At 39.6% G+C, this 23810-nt stretch overlaps 2 protein-coding genes and 3 non-coding genes across 11 annotated transcripts in view; all 5 read right to left on the bottom strand.

Annotated features, from left to right (window-relative positions):
- Positions 1-2: 2 nt before the first annotated feature.
- KANSL2 (KAT8 regulatory NSL complex subunit 2) lies at positions 3-19622 on the bottom strand. Of its 7 annotated transcripts, none has more exons than XM_073788747.1 (10): positions 19484-19622; positions 18665-18923; positions 17694-17872; positions 17069-17183; positions 12350-12517; positions 11976-12138; positions 10547-10643; positions 6345-6598; positions 1399-1518; positions 3-709 (listed from the first exon to the last, which is right to left on the bottom strand). In XM_073788747.1, exons 2-10 carry the CDS (start codon positions 18913-18915, stop codon positions 578-580), a joined length of 1479 nt encoding a protein of 492 aa, XP_073644848.1. In that variant the 5' UTR covers positions 18916-18923; positions 19484-19622; the 3' UTR covers positions 3-577. The 7 variants fall into 7 exon arrangements, with proteins under 7 accessions (XP_073644848.1, XP_073644851.1, XP_073644852.1 ...); XM_073788750.1 differs by having other exon boundaries at positions 6447-6598; XM_073788751.1 differs by having other exon boundaries at positions 18854-18923.
- On the bottom strand, positions 930-1066 carry LOC117314360 (small nucleolar RNA SNORA2/SNORA34 family). The gene has a single exon (XR_004529107.1). It is a non-coding gene; the product is annotated as a small nucleolar RNA SNORA2/SNORA34 family (small nucleolar RNA).
- Positions 2687-2818, bottom strand: LOC117314361 (small nucleolar RNA SNORA2/SNORA34 family). The gene has a single exon (XR_004529108.1). It is a non-coding gene; the product is annotated as a small nucleolar RNA SNORA2/SNORA34 family (small nucleolar RNA).
- LOC117314359 (small nucleolar RNA SNORA2/SNORA34 family) lies at positions 10320-10456 on the bottom strand. The gene has a single exon (XR_004529106.1). It is a non-coding gene; the product is annotated as a small nucleolar RNA SNORA2/SNORA34 family (small nucleolar RNA).
- A 67-nt stretch (positions 19623-19689) lies between the features above and the next one.
- CCNT1 (cyclin T1) overlaps positions 19690-23810 on the bottom strand; it is a 38192-nt gene continuing 34071 nt past the window's right edge. The window contains exons 9-10 of the mRNA XM_019934519.3: positions 20404-20493; positions 19690-19827 (exon numbers count right to left, since the gene is read on the bottom strand). Coding sequence (XP_019790078.1) covers positions 20440-20493 — 54 coding nt within the window. The 3' untranslated portion in view covers positions 19690-19827; positions 20404-20439. The remainder of the gene's footprint in view (positions 19828-20403; positions 20494-23810) is intronic.

Raw genomic sequence — 23810 nt, 5'->3', positions numbered from 1 at the left:
GATTGTTTTCATAACATTTTAACATTTAATAGAAACTATGTACGATAATTTTTTATTGTATCTTACATAAGATAGCCACTACAGAAATTTACATAGGTTAGAAGCAAGATGGATGGTTAAGGAGGGCCCAGTCCTGTGGGCTATTTTCTCAGAGGCTATAGGTCAGAGTTCACTGAGGGGAGGGGCTTCAGATTACCCAATTAGGTGAGAAGTGAGGAAAGGCTAAAACAGGCTGCTAGACAGAGATAAACAGCCATTGGGTCCATCAACATCCCTAGACTTGGGAAACAGCATTACAAAACTCTCTCTCCCCTTAGGCACAGTCCCCAAATACTCTCAATCTCAGCAGCTCTGATGGGAATCACCTGTCTCTCTTCCTTGCCTAGAGTGGGAAGACATCCACAATTTTTAGACACTATTGGTCCCTTCCCCCAACATGTGGTTTGACTATAGCACTCAGTAACCCAGAAGAAAAACAAGGTAGTCCAGGTTGTCCTTTAGTGAGAGACGGTCAGAAATACTTGTTTAAACGGGAAATACAAATCCTCCAAAGTCAACTGGTTCCCAAAGCAAACTATCAACTGACAGAAGCGGGTTCTGGCTTTCCGTTTGCAGTAGCCACTCCACTCTGAGGCAATGGCACAGAGCCTTTCTCAGAATTTCGGGATCCCTGTGATCTGCACCCATCTCCAGCCATCTGCATCTGGCCCTGTTAAAAGAAAAGTCACTTTGGTTACAAACTCATTAACTGTGGTCTGAAGCATGAATCTGACTTATATAATGCCCATGTATAGTAGCAACAAGAACAAGACAGCAGATGTAACTCTATGCGGTTGCTCTTCCCCATACTTAACTATCCCTGACCCTCGGAGTCAGAAGTCATTACTTGTAGCATTCCTGAGGCCCTCCCAATGGAAAGGAGAGCTGTGGGTTGTTTCTTCCAAATGAAATAGCCATTCTCTGCTGAGTTTCCAGAACAGCCAACAGATCACAGGAAGACAGTCCTCTGGGCCTCTGTTTGAAACCAACAGCTGTAGTATAACTGCAGGTCTTCAGTCAGAGCCACAAGTGTCCCACCCAAAGCTCAAAGAAAGAAGCCAAATCGTGCTGCTTGTGCTTAACTCTATGATGAAAACAATTCCAGGGCTGAACTCTCCCTTAAAGCAACAATTTTCTTACACTCCTTGTCTCAACCTTTTCTAGTTAACTAAATAAATCTGTCCTGCTCTCCCAGATACGGGGACCAGGAGCTAGTAAGTGTTCTCTCTAAGGCACATCTGGAGAACTGCCATCTGGAGCACCTGCACAGCTAGTGATGACAACCCCGACCCCCAGGAGTACATGCTGGCCACAGCCAGCAGGGGACCCTCTGCCTGGCTGGAGGTATTCTTCACTTGCCAAAATATCCACTGGGCCTTCAGCAATTTCTTTTACAGGATGATCTTCAAGGGTTACTGAAGGATCAAAAAGCAAGGGTGAAGGAGGGCACTGCATACCGTCACCCACAACATCCAAGTCCTAGGAAAAGAAAGAGAAAAAAGCCTATCAGCAATATCAAGGGGACCAATAAGCTAAAGTTGGCATTTTTCAGCAAACCTCGAAGAATTCTCCCTTACTTCCCTCACCCCTCGCCTACCTTTAAAACAAATAACGAGTTCCCCAGAGTGTGCAACAAATGGGATAAGATTGAAAAGCACTGAGAATTTTTTCCTTGCTGCCAAATATAAAGCACAGACCACTATAGTAGCTTTAAAAAGCATATCTTTTTTCAACAGAAAAATTCAGAGGCGAAGGTAGAACAGGAGCTACCAGGGGCTGGAGATAGAGGGGCAGTGGGAGTTACAGTTTAATGAGTCCAGTCTCTGTCTGCACTGCCAGAAAAGCCCTGGAAATTGATAGTGGTAATCGTTGCACAATGTTTTGAATGTACTTCATACCACTGAACTGTACACTTTAAAATGGTAAATCTTACATTACAAATATCTTACCACAAAAAGAAATATTTTTAAAAAGCATATACTGGAACTCCCTGGTGGTCCAGTGGTTAGGACTCTGCACTTTCACCACCAAGGGCACAAGTTCAATCCCTGGTTGGGAAACTGGGATCCACGTGACCAAAAAAAAAAAGGCATATACTTCTAAGACTAACTGTAGTTGGCATCTAAGTTCACCAGTGATGAATCTAATATGGACAATCAGCATACATGCAAATTAAAATGAAATACTGACTTAATAGATTGGACAATATGAGACCACTTGATTAATATTCTAATGGCCACAAAGCGAGCCAGGGAGCAAAAGAGGAAAGGGGATGGGGGAAGAAAGAAGGAGGATGAAAAACTCAAAGTCCTTCCGAATGGTCAGGAAATATTTTAGTTAAGTCCCTATCCCCACAGAGAAAAGTCCCTGATTCTTAAACCTAACATATCCAATTGCTCTTTAAAACACCCACACACAGGGGGACTTCCCTGGTGGTCCAGTGGTTAAGACGCTGAGCTCCCAATGCAGGGGACCCGGGTTCAATCCCTGGTCAGGGAACTAGATCCCGCGTGCCGCAACTAAGATCCCACACGCAGTGAGGAAGATCCCGAGTGCCACAACTAAGACCCGGCACAGCCAAATAAATAATAAAACACACACACACACACACACACACACACACGCACAAAACATTGTATTCTACATACTATGTTTCTTCCAACTGAACTGGCCATTCCCGCAGAGGGGCTGAAGCCAACAGACCATAGGAAGACACTGCTCTTGGCTCCTGCGTGAAACCAATAGCTACAGCAAACTACTGGTCTTGATTCAGGGTCTAAAGCACTATAAAGGCTCAGACAATATGTCAAACTGACTTTCATCCCTCTGCTGTCTAAGCATCTCCTGCTAAACTCTGCTTCCCAAGAGTGAAAACTACCCAAGGATTTGTACTCTCCTGTGTCCAAGCTACTTTATAGAGGCTCTATGTTTCCAGTAATTGAGCTTCTTGAGAAAAGCTAAGTTCTGTGCTTTTAGAATAAGTCTAAGAGTTTGAAATCCTTTCCCTTTCTTTGCTGTGCTGATCACCGAAAACAAGAATCACATCCTCAAGATAATTAAGGTAAAGAAAAGAACACAATTAAAGGACGTGCTGGACTTAAAGCTGCTCAACTTAAGCAGAAACATAAGGAAAAGGATACAGCTGGCTACCTAACATCTACGTCAGATGTGTTAGAAACTTCTGCACTATCCACAGAAACCACCATGTTCTCACACTGTTAAGTAAGACTGTGAACTGTTTTCTCCGATTCTTTTAGTATGCACAATTATTATGCACTTGATCCTTGAACAACGCCGTGGTTAGGGGCACCGATGCCCACAGTCAGAAATCCGTGTATAACTTCAGTCAGCCCTCTCTGTCCATGGTTCTATACCCTCAGATTCAACCAACTGTGGATCATGTAGACTGTAGTAAGAATTTACTGAGAAAAAAAGCTGTGTATAAGTGGACCTGCACAGTTCAAGCCCGTGTTATTCAAGGGTCAACTGTATAAATAATTAACTTGAAATTTAAAAGAACCCATTTAAGCTGTGTGGCAAAAGGTTTCCAAGTCTCAAGATAACAGTGGTACAGAAATTTTTCAAACAAAAACAGATACTGAAAAGGCTTTCCTCACATATTCAGTGTTGTCTTTTATAAGAATTAAAATTGGGAACAGGAACCTAAAATAAGAGAAGAAGAAAGGATCAGCAGAAATGCCTATCCTAAGAGGAATGAATCAGGACACAAAGACAGAATCCACATTTTGTTCTATGTCAAAAACAGAGCTCAAAAAACAAACACAAAAAGAGAGCAAGCTCAAAGTAATAGGATTAAGGTATTAAATTCTTATTTGTCAAATATCCTCGGATCAAAGGACAGAAAACAGGCAAGTGTTAATATCCAGAATGAAAGGCTGAACTTTTACCCATATGAATATCTGATACCTGCTCCTCCCACAAGTAAAGTTACCAGAAATTATTAATAAGTATAACAGAAATGATATCTAAGAAAGAACATAGGTAAGATTGCTGGGTGGAATTCACATAATTAAGAAATTATTTTTACCCAGCAAAAGACTAGTTAAATATATCCAGAATTTATGGGAGGACAAAAACTCTTCTCTAAAACAGAACTGTTTCAACATTTTCTGGAGAATTTTTACCTCCAAAGATTAAGAATAAAACTACTTTTTAACGACCAATGTGGTTCATCTAAAGTACATTAGTACAAACATAACAGATGATCAAGTACAAACAGCTGATTATCATTTTTAAACCTCTAACAAAGGTCCACCTTAAAAACCCATGAGATTCTCAAAAATCAACTTACTTCTCATACATTCTTTACAAAATTCACACCATAAAATAAATATTAAAAGATCTGACAATATATTTTTAAATGTTTAAAAATTAAGATTCCTTAAATGTCACTTTTAGGCTATGATCACATCTTATAATCTCTAATATTTTGTGTTACTATTCTCCAAAGAGCAAACAAGAACATAATCTTCAAACATACTGGAACAGTCATATTTTCTTAGCTCTAGATCATCAGAAGTTTAAGAAAACACTATTTAAAACTAACGCAAAAACATGTGAAAGGGGAAAAGCAAAAAGGTCAAAATAGCAATGGCTCTAGAAATTAACAGTCAGATGAAATAAAAGTTAATAACCTAGTACATCTATGTAAAATCCATGTGCTAGTTACTTACATATGTACATTAATATTTGAAGGGAATTTGGCAATGTAGTGATTAGGTTATTTTTTAGACCCTATAAATCTGCTCGTTACTAAGTTAAAAAAAAAAGGAAAGATAGCACCTCTTTGGGTTTTCTTCACATGTAAAATGAAGGGAAGTGGACAAAAATCTGTATCAATCTAGGGCTATCTATTCATTTACTCTCTTCAACATAATCTCATTGGAAAACTCTGGGAAGCACTGGAGTATATAATCTCTAAGGTTCTCATATTCTATGAATCTGTTTGAAAGAAACTTTTTAAAAAGCAATTATAATCAGGATTATAACAAAAATTATAAGTTTGTTATAAATGAAGTGACAAAAATCAAGTTCACTAATCCTACAAACAGTATACAGCCACAAAAGGAGGGGGCGTAGTTAACTGGCATCAGTTTACTCTTTTTGGGGGCCACTCTGCAGAGCTTGTGGGATCTTAGTTCCCGCACCACAAAAGGAGGGGGCGTAGTTAACTGGCATCAGTTTACTCTTTTTGGGGGCCACTCTGCAGAGCTTGTGGGATCTTAGTTCCCCCACCAGGGACTGAACCCAGGCCACAGCAGTGAAGTGAAAGTGCCGGGTCCTAACCACTGGACTACCAGGGAATTCCCTGGAATCAGTTTACTCTTACTGCCACTTTTTCAGATATTAGCCTGTCCTGATATATCTTCTTTAGTGAGCAACACTCGAGGCCACCCAAATCCTGCTTCTACCCCTAGGCAAACAATCTTGTAACCTATACTGAATTTTCCATTTAGATTTATCACTTTAAATATGTCATGGTTATATATTGATACAAGACACCTTTATTATGAAATTCATAAGAATTATCTTCAGAATAAATAATGAAGACCTTTATCCAAAAGGCTAAAGATTAAGCAAACTGCCAAAAAAAAGATGGAATGTCAACTGATCCCTGAAGTGAATGATATAGTAGGGTAGTGCTAATTAAGGAAACAAATGCAATCAGAGATGGGTTTATGCGCTGGGACCAATCAAGGAGCAGACTGAAAAAGGTAGAGTAGTGTACACACTTAGAAGGCTATAAAAGTAAATATTTAGGGAGATCACTGTTGTTCTGGTCCATTCACAACAGAATCTTTAATAACATATCAAAAATGAAAAACAGTATGCAGAGCTAAGTTTAGAGTCATTTTTAGGGGAGGACACATTAATCTGAAAATGAGAACTCTTATAGGGCCAAAACACAAATTTACATTGTCAAGTAGATATCAGAATTCATTTGTATTATTAAGATTCAAGTGAATTACTTACCTTGTGGATGGGTACCAAATTTCCCAGCGACACAAATCCAACCATAATCTTGACTTTCCCATTTCCCTTAGTTTAAAATTTCCCTTATCATTCCCTCAGAAAAAAAAAACTTCTGTAAATTTAAACTGTCTCTAAATGAATATGTTAACATACAAATACAACCATACACACATATCATTTCAAAAAACTTATCAAAGTTGTTTTTTTTTTTTTTCTTTTTTTTTTAAACCACAAAAGACTAACCTATTCTCACCATTAATAAATAAGGCCTTGCCTCAAGGGCCAACCAGAGCAGAGCTTCTCTAACTTACATCACTGAACTCCAGAGGTAAACTCTCAGTGGGCTGAAGCTCAGCAGCACTCAAGTACAGATCCATGGGGCCGGCTTCCAGATCGTCTGGCACAGACAGTACCTGCTCGGGCTTATACATCTGAGGAGGCAACTGGAAATGCAGTGGGCAGCAGGGATCCTCAGAGAGGCTTACAGGAACTGGTTTGTTGCAGGGTACCTCTTCAGACCCCTGGCAGCATTTGAAGAGAACCTGATTCGTGTCCTGACAAATATCTGTAGAAAAATGGTCAAGGGAAATAAAATGGATCTATCGGAGGCACAAAAAAGGAGGTGTCTGCCATGTAAAATTCAAGGTCTGGACAACACATGATATTTGGTTACATCTGATACAGAACCAAATGCAGGTAGCAATTTTTAAAGTTACTTCTCAAATTGTCATTTACTAGCATAACTCTAGCCCTACCAGTAATGTAAAACTAGTCCCCAACCTCCATTTAAAGTAGAGACACTAATCTTGTTCTCCCTATGAGTCAAATGAAAAACATTTCAAAACATAGCGCTAAGCAAACAGCAGTTAACAATCCTAGAAAACTGTACCTATTCAGAAGAACCATGTCATGGTAAATGCAAATAGCTTGCAGAGGCCCCTAGCAACCCCTTCCAAGAGTCAAGAGATACAATGTTGTTTCTGCTGTTAAGCAGAGGAGCAAAAAACGTCCTCAAAACTTTTTGAACCTTGTTTCCAAAATGTTTACATGATACATTTGTTTAAAGAAGCAGAGTGTTGGGGAAAATAGAAGCTCCAGTAATAGTAACTAGGTATCCTATCCTGACAGGAAATAAAATTAAATTTCCACACACACACCCTTTTTCAGGGGGGTGGTATCACTGGAGTCCTGTTATGATCCCAAAAACAAAGGGAAGAAGAGCACTTCCCTGGTGGCACAGTGGTTAAGAATCCGCCTGCCAATGCAGCGGACACGGATTCAAGCCCTGGCCCGGGAAGATCCCACGTGCCGCAGAGCAACTAAGCTCGTGCACCACAACTACTGAGCCTGCGCTCTAGAGCTCACGTGCCACAACTACTGAAGCCCGCGTGCCTAGAGCCCATGCTTCGCAACAAGAGAAGCCACCGCACCGCAAGGAAGAGTAGCCCCCGCTCGCCGCAACCAGAGAAAGCCCGCGCACAGCAACAAAGACCCAATGCAGCCAAAAAAAAAAAAAAAAAATTTTTAAAAAAGAAAGGGAAGAAGAAAATAACTGCTTATGGCGCATGGAAAGAAGTAGTCCAGGAATGCTCCAGGAGCCCTAACAACTTCTCTTAAGGGTAGAAGCAGAAAAAGGCTATATTTCCAAGTTGGCAAATAAGTTCTGTGGGATGAATCAACATTGAAATCATGATCAGATAACAAAATTCTGATTCGAGTCACTCTACAAAATATTTTACTCAAGTTTTATCATTTCCTGAAATCCTAACTACATGGTTATTTTCCCTAGATTAATAGACAACTATTATTTCAAACTTGGGCCTATTTTTTAAACCAGAAAGCAAAATTTTCTGTAAACTGTACCCAGGATTATGGAAGAATGGGTAATTTTTATCCCCCAAATTTTAAGGTAATTTTTTGAAGTTAAAAAAATCTAATGTACATTATAAATTTTAAACCTAATAAACCCTCTTGAACAAAAGCCATATTTTTCAATCCATTCCTTAGAACTTGATAAACTCTAAATTAGAGTTTCATAGCATTGCCACCACTGGCATTACGGCTATCTATCTGTGCACTGTAGAATGTTTATTAGCAGCATTCCTGGCCTCTGGCCACTAGATGTCAGTAGCACCCCCATCAGAGTTAAGACAAAACAAAAAAGTCTCCACACACTGCCAAATGGGGTACAAAGTGGCCTCGGTTGAGAACCACTACTCTAAAGGAACAGTATATAGCTCAAAGTAAACAAATAATTATTCAATGAAAATCAGCGCTCAAATGAACAAACATGAATCTGATGGGAACAATCAGATTTGCAACCTCTATGTGCTTAAGAAGCTCAATCTTATTTAAATTATTAAAATTTTAAATGTGAATCCATTAAATTGTTTCAATTGGAACCTTTTTCATGTAATTTGAAGGATTTTCACAAGTCTCTTATTTATTTAATATCACAGTATCCTTGAAAAGCCCTCCCCCATCCTCCTCCACCCCCTTTCCTTTCAGATAGGGACAACAGACAAAGAAGGGAATGGTTGACCTACAACTAGAGTCTGGGTCCTTCACTTTCAGTCCAGTGGTGTCTCCATTAGACCAGAGTAAAGAGTTAACAGGTCACCAATGGCAGTCGCATCTTTCTCTGGGATAAGGACTTAAGGAAGGGTAAGTGACTTAGGCAACTACAGAGTGGAAAGGAAAAGAGCATAAAAGAGAAAATAATACTTCCCTTCTCTTTTCACATACATTTTCAACTTTGCTTTTTAAAATATTAATATTCTAATAAACTATCTTGAGTATAGTGCTGTAAGTCTAAAATACTCAATATCCATAAACTGGGTTTTTTGCCTTATAAAGTAATTCAAGGTCACTGAAGAAAACCTGAAAAGTACAAAGCAGAGGGAAAAAGGGCATTCATAACCCCACCATCCAAAAATAGTCACATTTCTGTTACATTCCCTCCTAGTATTAGTTCCATGTAGTTAAAACATACTCTACCGAATTCCATACTCTATTTTTGTCACTATCAAACATTTTCCTATGTCATTCATAAATTTTGTTAAATATAATGTTTAATTCCTGAACATATTCCATACTATGCTGTGTCACAGTTTTCCTCTCTATTCCCCATCTCTGAAAATTTTAAGGCTCTCTCCGGTTGGAGGAATTCTGTGTAACAATAATCATCTGTATTTGATTATCGTCTTAAAATAAATTCTCAGAGGTGACGTTATCATATCAAAGAATATGAATATTCTCAAACTGCTTTCTAAAAGCCTGTGCCACTTTACAGTTCCACTGGCAGAGTTTAGAAGGGCCCATTTCACCATTCTCTCACAAACTTTTGAAACTTTCTCATTAAATCTCATACATAGATAAGTCTCAAATTTATAGATTAGGGAATTCCCTGGCAGTGCAGTGGTTAGGACTCAGGGCTCTCACTGCCAGGGCCCAAGTTTAACCCCTGGTCCGGAAACTAAGATCCCACAAGCCGTGCGGCACAGCCAAAAAAAAATAAGTATGGATTAAAAAAACTTCCTTGTTTTATTTCTTATTTCACTTATTTACAGTAAAGGTAAATACTTTTCAACTATCAGCCACTTCTACTTTTAATCTGTCCATAGATAGCCTTTGCCCAATTATGTTTTGAGCATTTATCTTTAGTTTTTAATTACTCTGCACAAGAATTTTATATATTAAGGACAGTAATCCTTTACCAGACATTTGTTACAATAATTAATAAATCGGTAAAATATTTAATAAGCAGAATAGAGAAAAAATCAGTTTTCCTTTCAAAAGAGCAAGAAAGTCTTCCTTCCCTTCTTATTAAAGAAAATACATTTTACTTTCCAAATATTTGTATATCTTGCCAGGCAAATGAAATCCAGCAAGATTTATGCCTTTCATATAATGAAGATCACCACATTTAAATAGTGCATTTACTGTGAAAGTAACTTTCTCAATGTCCACCATATAGATGCACTTTCACAATTCAATATACAGCTCAAAAACTTTTACAGCCCACTAGTAAATGTAAGTTTCCTATCTGAATGAAGTCTAAAATACACAAGTCAGGGCCCTGACCATAAATGGATAATATTCAAAGAAAGATCACATTTCAGAATCATCCAACTGTTTTTGGATCCTCAGCAATTTTTTTGTAGTAATTGGATTTAACAGTATTATAATTCTCATGAATGAGTTAATAAATCAGGGATCTCTAAATTTTGGAATCCCAATATTAATCAACTACAAGTGAGTATTAGCCCATATCTATCACCAATGACAGATGTTTCTTTCTAATGAATTGACCATTACATTTCCAAAGTTCTGAAATGGCCAACAGACCATAGAAAGAGATTTCTTTAGGCTCCTGCTTGAAACCAACAGCTTCAGCAAACTGCTGGCCTTGATTCAGGGCCAAAGGAAAACAAAGACCTTCAATTAACTAAACTATCACAGATCCCCACTAGCCTTCAGTCTAGCTAGCAAACAGAACAGAGCAAAAAGATACGGGTAAGGCAGTGTCTGGTCATTGGAAGAGACTGATTGGAACAACGAACATCATCCACAAAGGCCAAGCACCTCTGACTGGAACGAGTGGTATGGGCCTAAAATGGAGAAAACAGATCAGTCAAAACAAATTATCTATGAAAACACTTACTTATATAAGAAAACTGTATCCTTAAAGCCTAGAAACTTGAACATTTAACAAATTTATTCACCAATACTGTGCAAAAGGAAAAAAAAAATGTAAACCTCATGTCCAAATAATGAATCAACCATAATTCGAAATACAATTCCTCCGTATTACAAAAGTGTGAGATACACAGCCTAATGGTTTTCAAACGATTTTGTCTTTTAGCAGAACCCTTTTTAAATCGTAATCTTACGTCGAACCTCAAAAAATAGAAAAGATAGGGCTTCCCTGGTGGCGCAGTGGTTGAGAGTCCGCCTGCAGATGCAGGGGACACGGGTTCGTGCCCCAGTCCGGGAAGATCCCACATGCCGCGGAGCGGCTGGGCCCGTGAGCCATGGCCATTGAGCCTGCGCGTCCGGAGCCTGTGCTCTGCAACGGGAGAGGCCACAACAGTGAGAGGCCCGCGTACCGCAAAAAAAATAAATAAATAAAATAAAATAAAATAAATGGAATTACTCTTTTTTTTAAATTTATTAATTTTATTTTATTTTTGGCTGCGTTTGGTCTATGTTGCTGGCTTTCTCTAGTTGCATCGAGTGGGCTACTCTTTGTTGCAGTGTGCGGGCTTCTCATTGCAGTGGCTCCTCTTGTTGCGGAGTACGGGCTCTAGGTTCGCCGGCTTCAGTAGTTGTGGTGCACGGGCTCAGTAGTAGTGTCTCAAGGGCTCTAGAGTACAGGCTCAGTAGTTGAGGCACACAGGCTTGGTTGCTCCACAGCATGTGGGATCTTCCGGGACCAGGTTTCGAACCTGTGTCCCCTGCATTGGCAGGCGGATTCTCAACCACTGTGCCACCAGAGAAGCCCAAAAATGGACTTACTCTTACTGATGCAGAGACCAGGGGCTTGAGGAACAAATTTAAGAATAATTGCTTAACTCTGCTTGTCAACCTTACTTCCTGACCTTCACTGCTCCTATTATTCTGCCTTCTAAAACAAGAGTCCCAATCTATTAGGCATTCTGTGCCTGTTTCTGAAGCATTTCTGAACCAAATAACTTAGAAATCTATGGCAACCCTTCAATATGCAGATGAAAACAGAGTTCAGTTATCAGTGCAGGCACAGAATTGATCAGAAGGGATCCAAAACCCATGTCTCTGCACTTCCAGATAAGTGCTCTTTTCAATACACCCCACGTCCAGTAAGTTAGATTTCAGAACCAAGACTATACAACAGTGTTTTGACAATTACCCTAACTCTGTAAATAAAACATATGTAACACCTTAGAGGTATATACAAAAATTACCTGTTGGGCGGCACCATCTGTGGCCAGCATTCTGCGCTCCTTCAGCTGCCTATGTAGTAAGGCTTCCACTCCATAGCGCTGACGATACCGCCGAAGACATTTTAGACGCTTTAAGTTCTCTCGTTCTTTGGCAAGAAGTCCCTCTGGGCCAGTCAGGAGACTACTACCTAGAACGTCACAACAGTCAAGATGTTATCTGCCAAGCAACCAATCAAGGATGTGTCCCCAAACTAACAAGAAGAAAACAGAGAAATCTGCCCATACAACAGTTTCAAAAGCAAATCCTTCTCCAGTCCAGGTAACAAGACAGAAGTCTAACTACTACGAAATTCACATGTTGAACCCACAACAGCTTATCGGAACTGGCATAAAACTTGCCTAGAGCTTCATGTTCCACTTTGCGATTGTGTAAGTAACGTCGCTTCTTCTCTTTGAGTAGATGCTGAAGTCGTTTAAACTGGTCAATGTACAAAGACTGCAAACGAATAAGCTTCTCACGCATAATCAGGGCCACTTCTTCTGCTGTGTAGACACCAGCATGCCTAAAATAAAAGAGACAATTCAAAAAGGATAAGAAAGCACAACAATAAAACTCAAGCTTAGAAGGAAAAAGGAGTGAAGGTGAGACTTAGATTTGCTATTCAACAGTCAGTGCTGAGACAATCACCTTATTAAACAGGAATGTTTTCACACAGCATTTTACCATTCAAGTTGTTACTCAAAAATAAAACAAAAAAGAAAATTCCCAAGAATGGATACTAATGTACGATATCACAGTATGGGAAAGGGGAAATGTTTCATTATTTTCCCCAGTTATTTGCATTATGTTTAAATAGGAGTAAAGATATAGAATACTCAAAATTTTTATTAATCTACATTCTTGTTCCATTTAATAATTTAATACAGAAAAATCACAGTCAGGACAGCTTAAGAGTGTTTAATTTAGCAGCATGTATCTCAATACATTTTAATTAAAGCACAAAAGATAACAAACAATTATGACTTCTAATTTAAAAATATACTCGTAGGGAAATACACTGGCGGTCCAGTGGTCAGGACTCTGTGCTTTCACTGCTGAGGGCCCGGGTTCAACCCCTGGTCCGGGAACTAAGATCCCACAAGCCACATGGCCAAAAATAAATTAATTAAAATTAAATAGAAATAAAAAATAAAAATACACTTGTATTTTGGAGTTTACACAGGCCCTCAAAACACTGGTCACAATGGCTAGTCAATGTCCTCAGCTCATTTTAACAATATTCTCAAAATATCGTACCCTGGAGTAACCCTTTGCCAAAGATCTAGATCCACAGCAACTTTATTAAGTTTTTTTTTTTTAATAAATTTATTTATTGTTTATTTTTGGCTGCGTTGGGTCTTCCTTGTTGCACGCGGGCTTTCTCTAGTTGCGGTGAGCGGGGGCCACTCTTCGTTGCAGTGCACGGGCTTCTCATCGTGGTGGCCTCTCTTTGTTGCGGAGCATGGGCTCTAGGCGCACGGGCTTCAGTAGTTGTGGCTCACAGGCTTAGTTGGTCTGCGGCACGCGGGATATTCCCCAACCAGGGCTTGAACCCGTGTCCCCTGCCTTGGCAGGTGGATTCCCAACCACTGTGCCACCAGGGAAGCCCAACTTTATTAAGTTTTGCCACCAACTATATGAATCAACAGAACTTAAAAAAAAAAGTATTCTAGTGATTAATGAGGTCGCATAAGCAAATCAGTTTAAATATCAGTTTAATTAAAGACTGGTTCCTGCCTCTGATTTAACTCAAAGTTTAAGGGATTAACTGCAAATTTAAAAGATTTTTGGTTCCATTTGTCTTATGTGATCATTATATAAACAGAAAGAACAAGCTAGATATATACCCTGACTTGCTATTTTCATATTTTGACTGAGTAAAAATTATTTCTGTTATTTAAAAGGCAATACACACAAATTACATACTAATTTTGAATCCAAAAATATGTGCTCTTTAAAATTTAACTCTTAAATCACTGAAATACACAGAATAAAATTATTAACTTTAGGACTGAAAGCATGTAATCTCTGCCAAAAACTTTTCCTAAATATAAATAGGAGACAAAACTACCTGTGTATAAGAGAACTACAACTACAAAGTACTCTGATAAAAATAAGTGAAAAGAAATTAAGAACCAAACCATGAAAAAAAACCCAGATAATTACAGAAATGACAAAATCTAAGACTATCAGAAAATGTGAAAAGGTTTTAAAAATATCTAAGGTCTAAAAAAGGTGACTAGGTTATTCATATTCAGGAAAATGGGGCATGTCTGCATTAATATGTCTGTACCCCCTAAAATACTGAGGCCTTAACATAGTAGCAAGTTTGTTAAAATGAAATTAATTTCATTGTACCCTGTCAGAAGAGAATTTAACCAATGATCTGGGGACTATAATTTATAAATGGGAAGCCACTAAAATTAGAATTTACTACAAATCATTTGGGGTGGGGGTGGGAGAGGATGAGCGCCCTAACTAATATGAATGCCTAGTTCATGTGAAAAATGGATCATTTATTTAAAGATGGATGTCCCAGACATTCACAGCTAGTTATTAAAGTCATGTACTAATTCTTCTTGCTCTGATATACACAAATATAAATGTAGGATTTATTATTAGAATTCAACTTCAAAAAAGAGAGTCACCTTATATTCTATTAAATAGTGTCTCTTCTTAAAAGTGCATTCTCTCAAATTTCTTCATTTTGATAACAATGATGAAGACTCAATAACCTGAAATGACCTTTACCAAAACAAGTTCTGGATGCGTGTAGAGGTCACATGATAAAACTTACTTTTTAAATACGGAAAGATTTAACAATTACTCTTAAGCTAAAATTTCACCAGTGTTGGATGATCCTGGAAACAAGCTTTTAAAGATTACTTTTTACAAAGCAATTAAGCAAATGATTATTTTGAGAGAAATCACATACATGTACCTACAATGGGGAAAAATATGCCAACAATAATTCTAGGTAGGATAAAATCTCTAATGACATCATCATAAACAATTCAAAAGGAACCCTTTCTGAAACAAGCAAGTGAAGATATATGCTATAAACTGTTAATGATTCAAAAATGAGAACAAAAACACTGGCACCAGGACTTCCCTGGTGGCACCGTGGTTAAGAATCCACCTGCCAATGCAGGGGACACGAGTTCAATCCCTAGTCTGGGAAGATCCTACATGCCACGGAGCAATTAAGCCCATGCGCTACAACTACTGAGCCTGTGCTCTAGAGCCCACCAACCACAACTACTGAAACCCGTGTGCCTAGAGCCCGGGCTCCGCAATAAGAGAAGCCACCGCAATGAGAAGCCCACACACCGCAACGAAAGTAACCCCCACTTGACGCAAGTAGAGAAAGCCCGCATGCAGTAACAAAGACCCAACGCAGCCAAAAATAAATAAATAAATAAAAATTAGCACCAAAGATGAAAATTCTTAATTAAAAGAATTTCATTACTTATATTAAATATAATATGTAACCACATTAATGAATTAAATATTGTAAGCAATTAACAACTCTATTTACATCTCTAAAAATGCATATACGTATAGTACTATTTACTCCCGCTGGTGGGTATCTCCAGGTATGGAGGACCAACTACGGGACTTGAGCATCCTTGCATTTTAGTACCCGGGTCAGATCCTGGAACCAATCCCCCTCAAATTATGAGGGACAACTGGATTTTAGTTGGTCAAAAATTTTTTTAAATAGTATCACTGGGAGAATTAAGGAAAGCCTTATATTTAGTTACCTAATAGTTGAGCACATCTGGGGCTTTATTTTCCCCTTTGAATGTTTCTTTTAAAGGAAACTAACATCAAGTACCTAGTCCTCTTAACATTTATACTTCTCATAAAATTAACTGGTATTTCGGTTTATATAGCAATCTCTTGTTAAGTCAGATTAGAATGAATGTGTCCGCTAGAGACTGATCCACTCTAGATTACTACTAACAAAATCGAGTTTCTGGACCTTCAAAACTGAGCGTTTACCACACCAAAAGACAGTCACTCTGTGACCCTACAGTGTGTACACCTCCTCAAAGAAGCAAGTTTGGCATTTCTAGAAGCACAATGGAGGAGGGGGGGAAAAAAAACAACATATATGTTGCTTGGTATAAAGCTTCTAGTGTAAAAGAATCCTGAAACAAACATTCCTTCTCAAACTACTTAGATGGACTCTCCAAACAAGTACTTCCTGAATAGCTTACTACATCGAGATTAGTTAAATAGATGAAATTATTCTACTCAGAAAGTGTAATCGTAAATGACCTCTTATAAACTTCAGAATCCAAGGAACGAAGAAAATGCTATTCTAAGAATTTGTCAAACACAGTCAAGTCTAGAAATTCACTACCCCTCCCACTATTCAGAGTTCTTCCACCTGACTGTCAGTGAGAAGAGACAGAAATCAGAAAGAAAACAAAAACTCAACCCAAACCATGAGACATAGAAACATGAGACTTCTGAGTGGCAATATGTCTACAACTCCAAAGCGAACATGGGTTAAGTAACAAGCAGAACCTTAGTAAGATATAATTAGGTTGATTACTCACTTCTGGGTTTCTAAATCAGTTTCTCTTTCTTAGGCATGAAACCAAAGGAAGCTCCTGAACACCTTTTAATTTTTCTTAAACAAATAAATTAATCAGACAGAACTTTGCAAAAAAAAGTAGTTATTCAAATATAATCACTTTATTATTCCTGAGGTTTAAGCCAAGAACCAATTCACATCAATTTTCTCTTCTCTAACTGATCTCCACCCACCTCCCACTCCTATGTCCAAGAAATCTATTTTCTCCCCTATACTTTCTCATGTGTAGAATCTGATGTCCCAAAATTTTCCCAAATTACAAGACTTCTAAAAAAAGAATCAAATCCTACCCTGAAGCAAGATGGTGATGAACAATGACACTTTAATATGCAGAAGCTATTTATTACTGCTCACAAATAGCTATCTTCAACCCTCCTAGGTTATTAATCTACTAAACAGCATGCAGTACTACATTCCACATACTAACTACTAAAATATTTAAAAGCCCTATGTGGAGTTACAACTTACTTTAGGGGATCTTCTTGATCACTGTCTATGCTATCAGCTTCACTGTCAGGGTCACCTCTCCATGTCTGATCCACAGTAATGGGTTCCTGCTCCCCATCACTCCAGCTGTCTTCATCTGAGGCAAGGAAGGGAGAGCAGCCATTAAGACTTCCCACCTCTGTAACTCCACCACACAAAACTAGATTACTTAACACATCAACCCAAATCTTAAAATTAAAAAAGCTTAGTACAGAGGCACTGACAAACAAAAATGGCTTAAGAAAATACATCCCAAGTATGAGTACTTGTAACACAAATGAGTTAACCATGCCCTCAAAGGGACAGAAAGGCCAACTCAAAATTATTCTGTTTCCTGAAATTACCTTACCTAGCAAAGATGGTACGTATAAAAACAGCATTGAAGGAAAGAGTCAAACTCAGGGTAGTAAACCTAAGCACCCACTACTTAAAACCAAAAAGAATAGTGAACAACATGGCAATCCTAAATTCTCACCAAACTGCCTACGAATTAACAATAATATTGTACTATCAAGTGGCAAGTATGTTCAAGGCACTGTGCTAAACCAAATTAAGTTCTTTGTTAACTTTTTTCCTCCTTTTTCATTCTGGGAGAGAAGACCCTTACCCAGAATTCGGCTGGCTTCACTGCGGCTACTTTCTGGAGTCTGAGGACCCAGCTCTGACTTGGCATATGAGCTCAGCTGGCATAAGAGTGTTTCACCCACAGGCCCTGTATTGGTCTTCTTCATTTGAGCATGAAGTGCAAGGGCATTCCTACGGGCATGTTCAGCACAGAAGGACACCCTAAGGAGACAAAATATCAACATTTTATACTCTGGTTCTCTCTTAAAAGAGTTCAACTATTTTCACAGACACTGATCTTTAGATCATTTTCAGGAAACTAAAATGACTATTATCTTCATTTATAAATTAAAAATGCCAGTAAAGCTAAATAATTTAACTGGCCCAAGGTCAACTCATTTGGTATTACTAATGGGAAATGCAGGGAGCATAACCTAGTAGTGCTCTATCCATCAAACAAAACATTCCATCTCTAAAAATGCTGACATCATTTCACAACAAATCAAAGAGATTCACTTTCATCTTTCAAAATTGGTTCTGGAAGACAACATTTTACTTCAGTATCAATCCACTGTAGGTAATAAGATGCAGGCCACAATTTTAAAACTAAATGATATATGCAGAATTATCTAGTCATGTTTCTGCATAGATACTTTTGCTTAAATGATGAAAGCTATGAAGTTTTTCCCAGAAAAATACATATACATTAATACGATTTTGCATTATTACCTAAGGCTCAAGGACAGCCAAGAGTCGTGGAACCTAGGGTTAAGAATAATCCTTATTTTACAGATAAGGGAAAAGATCCAAAGAGATAACAAAGTGACCCAAATGGGAGTTGTCTCCTTACAGTTTTCACCATTTTTTTAAATTTTCGAAGGATATACCCATAACGTCAATTTTACAAGCACGTGACATAAAAAACTAGGCAGCTATTCCCAACCCACATCATGCCACATCCTCCTCTTACTTAAAAACTGAAAGTACAAACGACAGATATCTATACATATATACCCATCTTTCTTCTCAGGCTTTGGGGCAGCACTGGGACATCTTTTTCCATTCTTCGTAGATATATAACTACACTGCTTGAAAGGGGCATTCTTGTCTTCAAGTATATGCTTAATGCAAAACTCCTGCCCCTCCAGACGAGGTTGCGAGCATGGGCGATGAGTAAACGAACAAGATAGGGGCTCCTGAGACCTGGGCACTGGGGTGATCCTCCCCCGACTGGTCGGCAAGACGTGGATCCGAATCCTGTTCATACCAAAACCTGCAGGGTCACACAAAAGATCAAAAAGCCCTTACCCTTCCCGAAAATTCCTGCTCCACGATATCTGGGCAGACTGCGCATGGCTTCTAAAAGACAAGCGGAAGTCACGCTCCTTAACTCCCCTCCGTCCAGGTCCCCCCAGGCGTTAGTGAATTTGCCTCACCTCAACTTCCCAGTCCAAGCCCACCCCCCCACCCCGACCACCGCCAGGCTGAAAGCATCTCAAGGGCTCGCACAGCCGCAGCACGAGGGCGAAGCGCCAGCGCCGGCCCCACGCGGCGCGGCAAACCCGCAGGGCCACCCGCCACCCCCGCCTCCGCGCACGCTGCCTTTGTCCCGGCCCGCCTCAGAGCTCACGGCTGGGCCCTGCCCATCCTCGGCGGCCCGTGCAAGCGCCATTTTGTCCTAAAGCTCCGGGCACCGGAGAATCTGGGTTCTGGGAGCCTAGAGGAGACTGACTCTGACGCTGACTTGAGGCAGAGTAGCAGCTCGGAACGGACAGACGGGGCAAGCAGCAGCTTAACTGCAAAGGCGAAGAGCAAGCGCCGCCGCCATCTTACCTTTGCAGCCACGCCACGCTGCTTACGGTCTGGCAGCGCCAGTCGCTTCTAACCATTCCTTTCCGGGCTTCCAACCGCTGATTGGCTACTGCGCCTACAACTCTGTGTCACCATTGGCTACCTATCAAGCCTGGGAGGGCGGGGCGCTGAGAAAAGGCGCGGCTGGGTGGCTAGAAGAGCTGTCTGTCGGTAACTCAGCTCCAGAGAGAGTGAGGCAGAGGGAGCGCGGGCTGTGGAACGCGCTCGCTGAAAACGATGACTTTCCATCTCCCATCATCGCTGGTGTTCAGGCCGCATTTGGCCTCTCTTGTCTGTGGTCCTAGGCCGCGGCTACCTCACCACCCCTAAACAGTAGGTACAAAATCGACATATAGAGGCCAAAGGTTCACTGTACATTTGACTCTCAGTGTTTACAGGAGAAGGCTTTAGTTTTGTGAACAGTTCACTGATGGAAACATTTTTTGAATGCTTATTAAGTCTGGGAAATTACATATATAAACATTTAATTTTCAGAACAATCCTAAGAGGAAGAAGCTATAATCTCCATTTTACAGATAATAGAGAAACAGAATGAGCCCATATCTAGTAATTAGGGGAAGAAGGCGAATTTGAACCCAGCCCTCATTTTTTATCCCTTTTATTCCCTCTCATATAGTGAAGAGCATTGGATTGAGAATTAGGAAATATGAGTTCTCGTTGCGGCCTTGATTCTCTAAAATGCTCTACAATTCCGTGCTAAATAATGCAGCTATATAGAAATGGCAGACACAATCCCAATTTTATCATCCTCTAAGCATCTTTAGTTAAAAGCATCTCTCCCTTCTTCCATCTCCACCACGCCTCTGGTAGACACGAACCAACATTTTCTCCCCATAACCCTTCTGGATCTTTTTTGCATCCCATCCTTCCCAAGCTCTCACCTGCTGTCAGTTTCATTTAAGTAAGCTGTTTCTCCATTACCAATGAGCAGGTGAGCGTGGTTCAGTAGTGAGCGTAGAGAATCTACAAAGCTGGAGAACAGCAGTTTAGGCATAAGAAGTGATTAAAACCGAAATGGGTAGAGAGCTTATACCTCCCGTTTCCCAGAGATTAGGGCAGTCCTAGAAGGCCATTTCATGAGATTCATTCATTTATTGAGCACCTAAATGCCAGGCACTGGGGATACAGGGAGAACAAGAACAATAAACCTGCTCTTTTGGAGTAAACATTCTAGAGTAGTTTGGGATTGTAGATGCAATACAGCCATTAAATAGCACCTATGAGTTATATACATAAGCAAACACTCCAACCCTCAGAAGAGGTACAAAGACATTTGTTATAAACACTCTGTAACTCAAAACTAGGAGAGGAAGCCACATTACAGAAAATATGGGAATTTTCAACGAAATGCAGTGAAATCAAAAAGGAATATTAAACCTACTATAGGGAACAATGTAAAGAGGCATTAGGGACTAGAGATGCAACAAAGGCTTTAATTAGAGCGTCTACTGAAGGTCTTGGGGGAAAAAAAAATCTTTCTGCTAAGCCCAAAACAGACCAAAAAACGCTATTTAGAACCACTTCTGGGCTTCCCTAGTTGCGCAGTGGTTAAGAATCCGCCTGCCAATGCAGGGGACACGAGTTTGATCCCATATGCCGCAGAGCAACTAAGCCCAGGTGCCACAACTACTGGGCCTGCGCTCTAGAGCCCACGAGCCACAACTACTGAAGCCCACACGCCTAGAGCCCGTGCTCCACAACAAGAGAAGCCACTGCAATGAGAAGCCCTCGCACTACAACGAAGAGTAGCCCCCGCTCGCCGCAACTAGAGAAAGCCTGTGCGCAACGAAGGCCCAAAGCAGCCAAAAAAAACCCCACTTCCTTCTAAGTGGGGGAGAGATATTAAATGGTCAAGATATTAGCAAATTCTTTGTGCTTTTTAACAAAGTAGATGGCTGTTTTTAATCCAATTAACACTTTGCTAGCTACTGAATAGGTTAAAGTAGACCTGAGGCTGTTCGTAAATAGCAGTTAGGAAAGATGAATTCTTAAAGGAAAGAGAATTTTTAATTCGGACTTTTGGGGGCTAATCCCAGAGAAAAAGTGTGTTTGTGTGTGAGAGTGGAGATAAATAAATGCCCAAATCCTGCACTTTCTATAGTCATCCTCATCTTTTTTCCTTCCAGTTTCTTGGGCCAAACACTGGGAGTCATCCTCGACTTCTCTTCCAACCTTATAGCAGATCCTACTGGCTCCAACTTCAAGATATGTAACTTCTCATTACCTTCAGCGCTTCCAACCTGGTCCAAGCCACTTGCATCTGTTCCCTTAATTATCGTGAGAGTCTCCTTACCCTTGACTCTATATAGTCCATTTTTCAACACAGAAGCCAAATGAACATTTTTTTTTTGGCCATGCCTCGCTGCTTGCAATGGTGCAGTATCTTAGTTCCCCGACCTGGGATTGAACCCAGGCCCTGGCAGTGAAAGCGCCAAGTCCTAACCACTGGACTGCCAGGGAATTCCCCACCAAATGATCATTTTAAAACCCAAGCTAGATCATGTTACTTCTCTACTCAACACTTGTCAATGGTGCTCCATTTCACTGTCTTCCTAATGGCTTACAAGGCCCTACTGTATCTAGCCTTTTGCTGCTTCTCTAACCACATTATCCTACTACTTACTCTCTCCTCCTCACTCAATTCTATACTAGCTACACTGGCCTCCTTGCTCTTTCTCAAACGTGCCGGTATCTTCTCACCTCAGAACCTTTGCACTTGTTTCCTGGAATGATCTTACCCACAAATATTCCTGTGGCTTGCTCTCTCACCTCTTTCAGGTCTTTGCTGAACTATGATTTCGTAAGGCCTTCCTCCCTAGCCATCTTATTTCCAATTTCAACAATCCTACTTACCTACATGCACACACAAAATCCCTGTCCCTCCTTCCCTGCTTTACATTCTCCAAAGTACTTATCATCTAGCATATTATGTTTTACTTTTCTCCCCTACAACTAGAATGTAAGTTCTATGAGGGCAAGATGCTTGCTTTGTTTACTGCCATATTATCATCTGTAAACAGTGTATAGTACTTGGTAGATACTATTTTCTAATGAAGGGATAAATGAAAAGCAGGGAAATGCCTGAAACTACTTTTCAGGAAAGATGGATCTAGTTTTCAATTTTAACTTGTTTTCATCACTGTGATTTTTTGGTTACTTGTTGGTTTTGAGTGTTATGTGAAATTAAGAAAAGGGGTTAAGATTCCACAATGCAAAAAAGGTAGCACAAGTAAGACATGTGACAATCCACAAATCAAATCAATTCAACAGAAGTAGGCCCCCCAAATCAATTCAGCAGAAGTAGGTGCCAGAGCTAGAGATTACAATAAATACAAGTCTCTAAGGGAATCCACAGAAGTCACAGAAAGGGCTTCAAACTTTCTACAGAAAGTTGAATGACAGAGATCAAGCCAATCTTATTGGCTCTCAAAAGTGTCTGAGAGACCAGGATGATTTAGGCACTGATCATAAGATGAAACTTAGCTCTATCCCAGTTAGTTTAACAAACCTCTATAATTGGGGATCCAGCTGTTTGGAAGTTTACATTGATTTATACCTCATCTATTGCCAAGGATGACACAGTTGATATCTCTTTTAACAAAAGCAAATCACTATTTATGACGTTATAATAAATTTATAGTATCATCCATTCTCACATCGTTCATTTACTACTTCTCTATTCTTCCATTCAAACCAGACCAAAATTCCTAAAACATCGGCAGCTTCCACAGAAGTTTCAGGAGAGGCACAGCAAACAAAAATCTTAAGTTGTCTTATTTCAGAAAATGGAAGGACGGAATGAACAGAACTCAAGACTCAAGTGATTTTTTTTTCAGAAGTGTTGAACATTCTGTTAAACTTATATTTTGTTCCTTTTAGAGTTTTTAAACTATAGCTACTCCTAACATTTTTTATATAATTTGAGCATTATAGCATAAAAATTCTTTCCATTTAAATGGGTAATTTGCAAGATTTACCTTGTGTGTGTGGTTTTATTATGTCCCAAGAAAACGGTGAGTATTCCCTATCAGCTTTTCCAGGCACCACCAAAAAGGCTATTAATTTTTTCTTCCAAAAGCACTGCTGTCTATACCAACATTTCAGTTTTCAAAGAACCAAATATACAATTATGAATCATTGATAGTGCTTGCTAGATAAGCAGTACATGTTGCTATCATCTGTTAGAGCTATATATTTTTCTGTGTACCAGTCACCCTTCCAGGTATCCATGCGACAATACAGAATGAGGGGTTTTCCCCCTCTGCCACATCATACTTTATATACCATC

The sequence above is a fragment of the Tursiops truncatus genome, chromosome 11, assembly GCF_011762595.2.
Source record: "Tursiops truncatus isolate mTurTru1 chromosome 11, mTurTru1.mat.Y, whole genome shotgun sequence".
NCBI classification, from domain to species: Eukaryota; Metazoa; Chordata; class Mammalia; order Artiodactyla; family Delphinidae; genus Tursiops; species Tursiops truncatus.
This window is presented reverse-complemented; position numbering and strand designations above follow the sequence as displayed.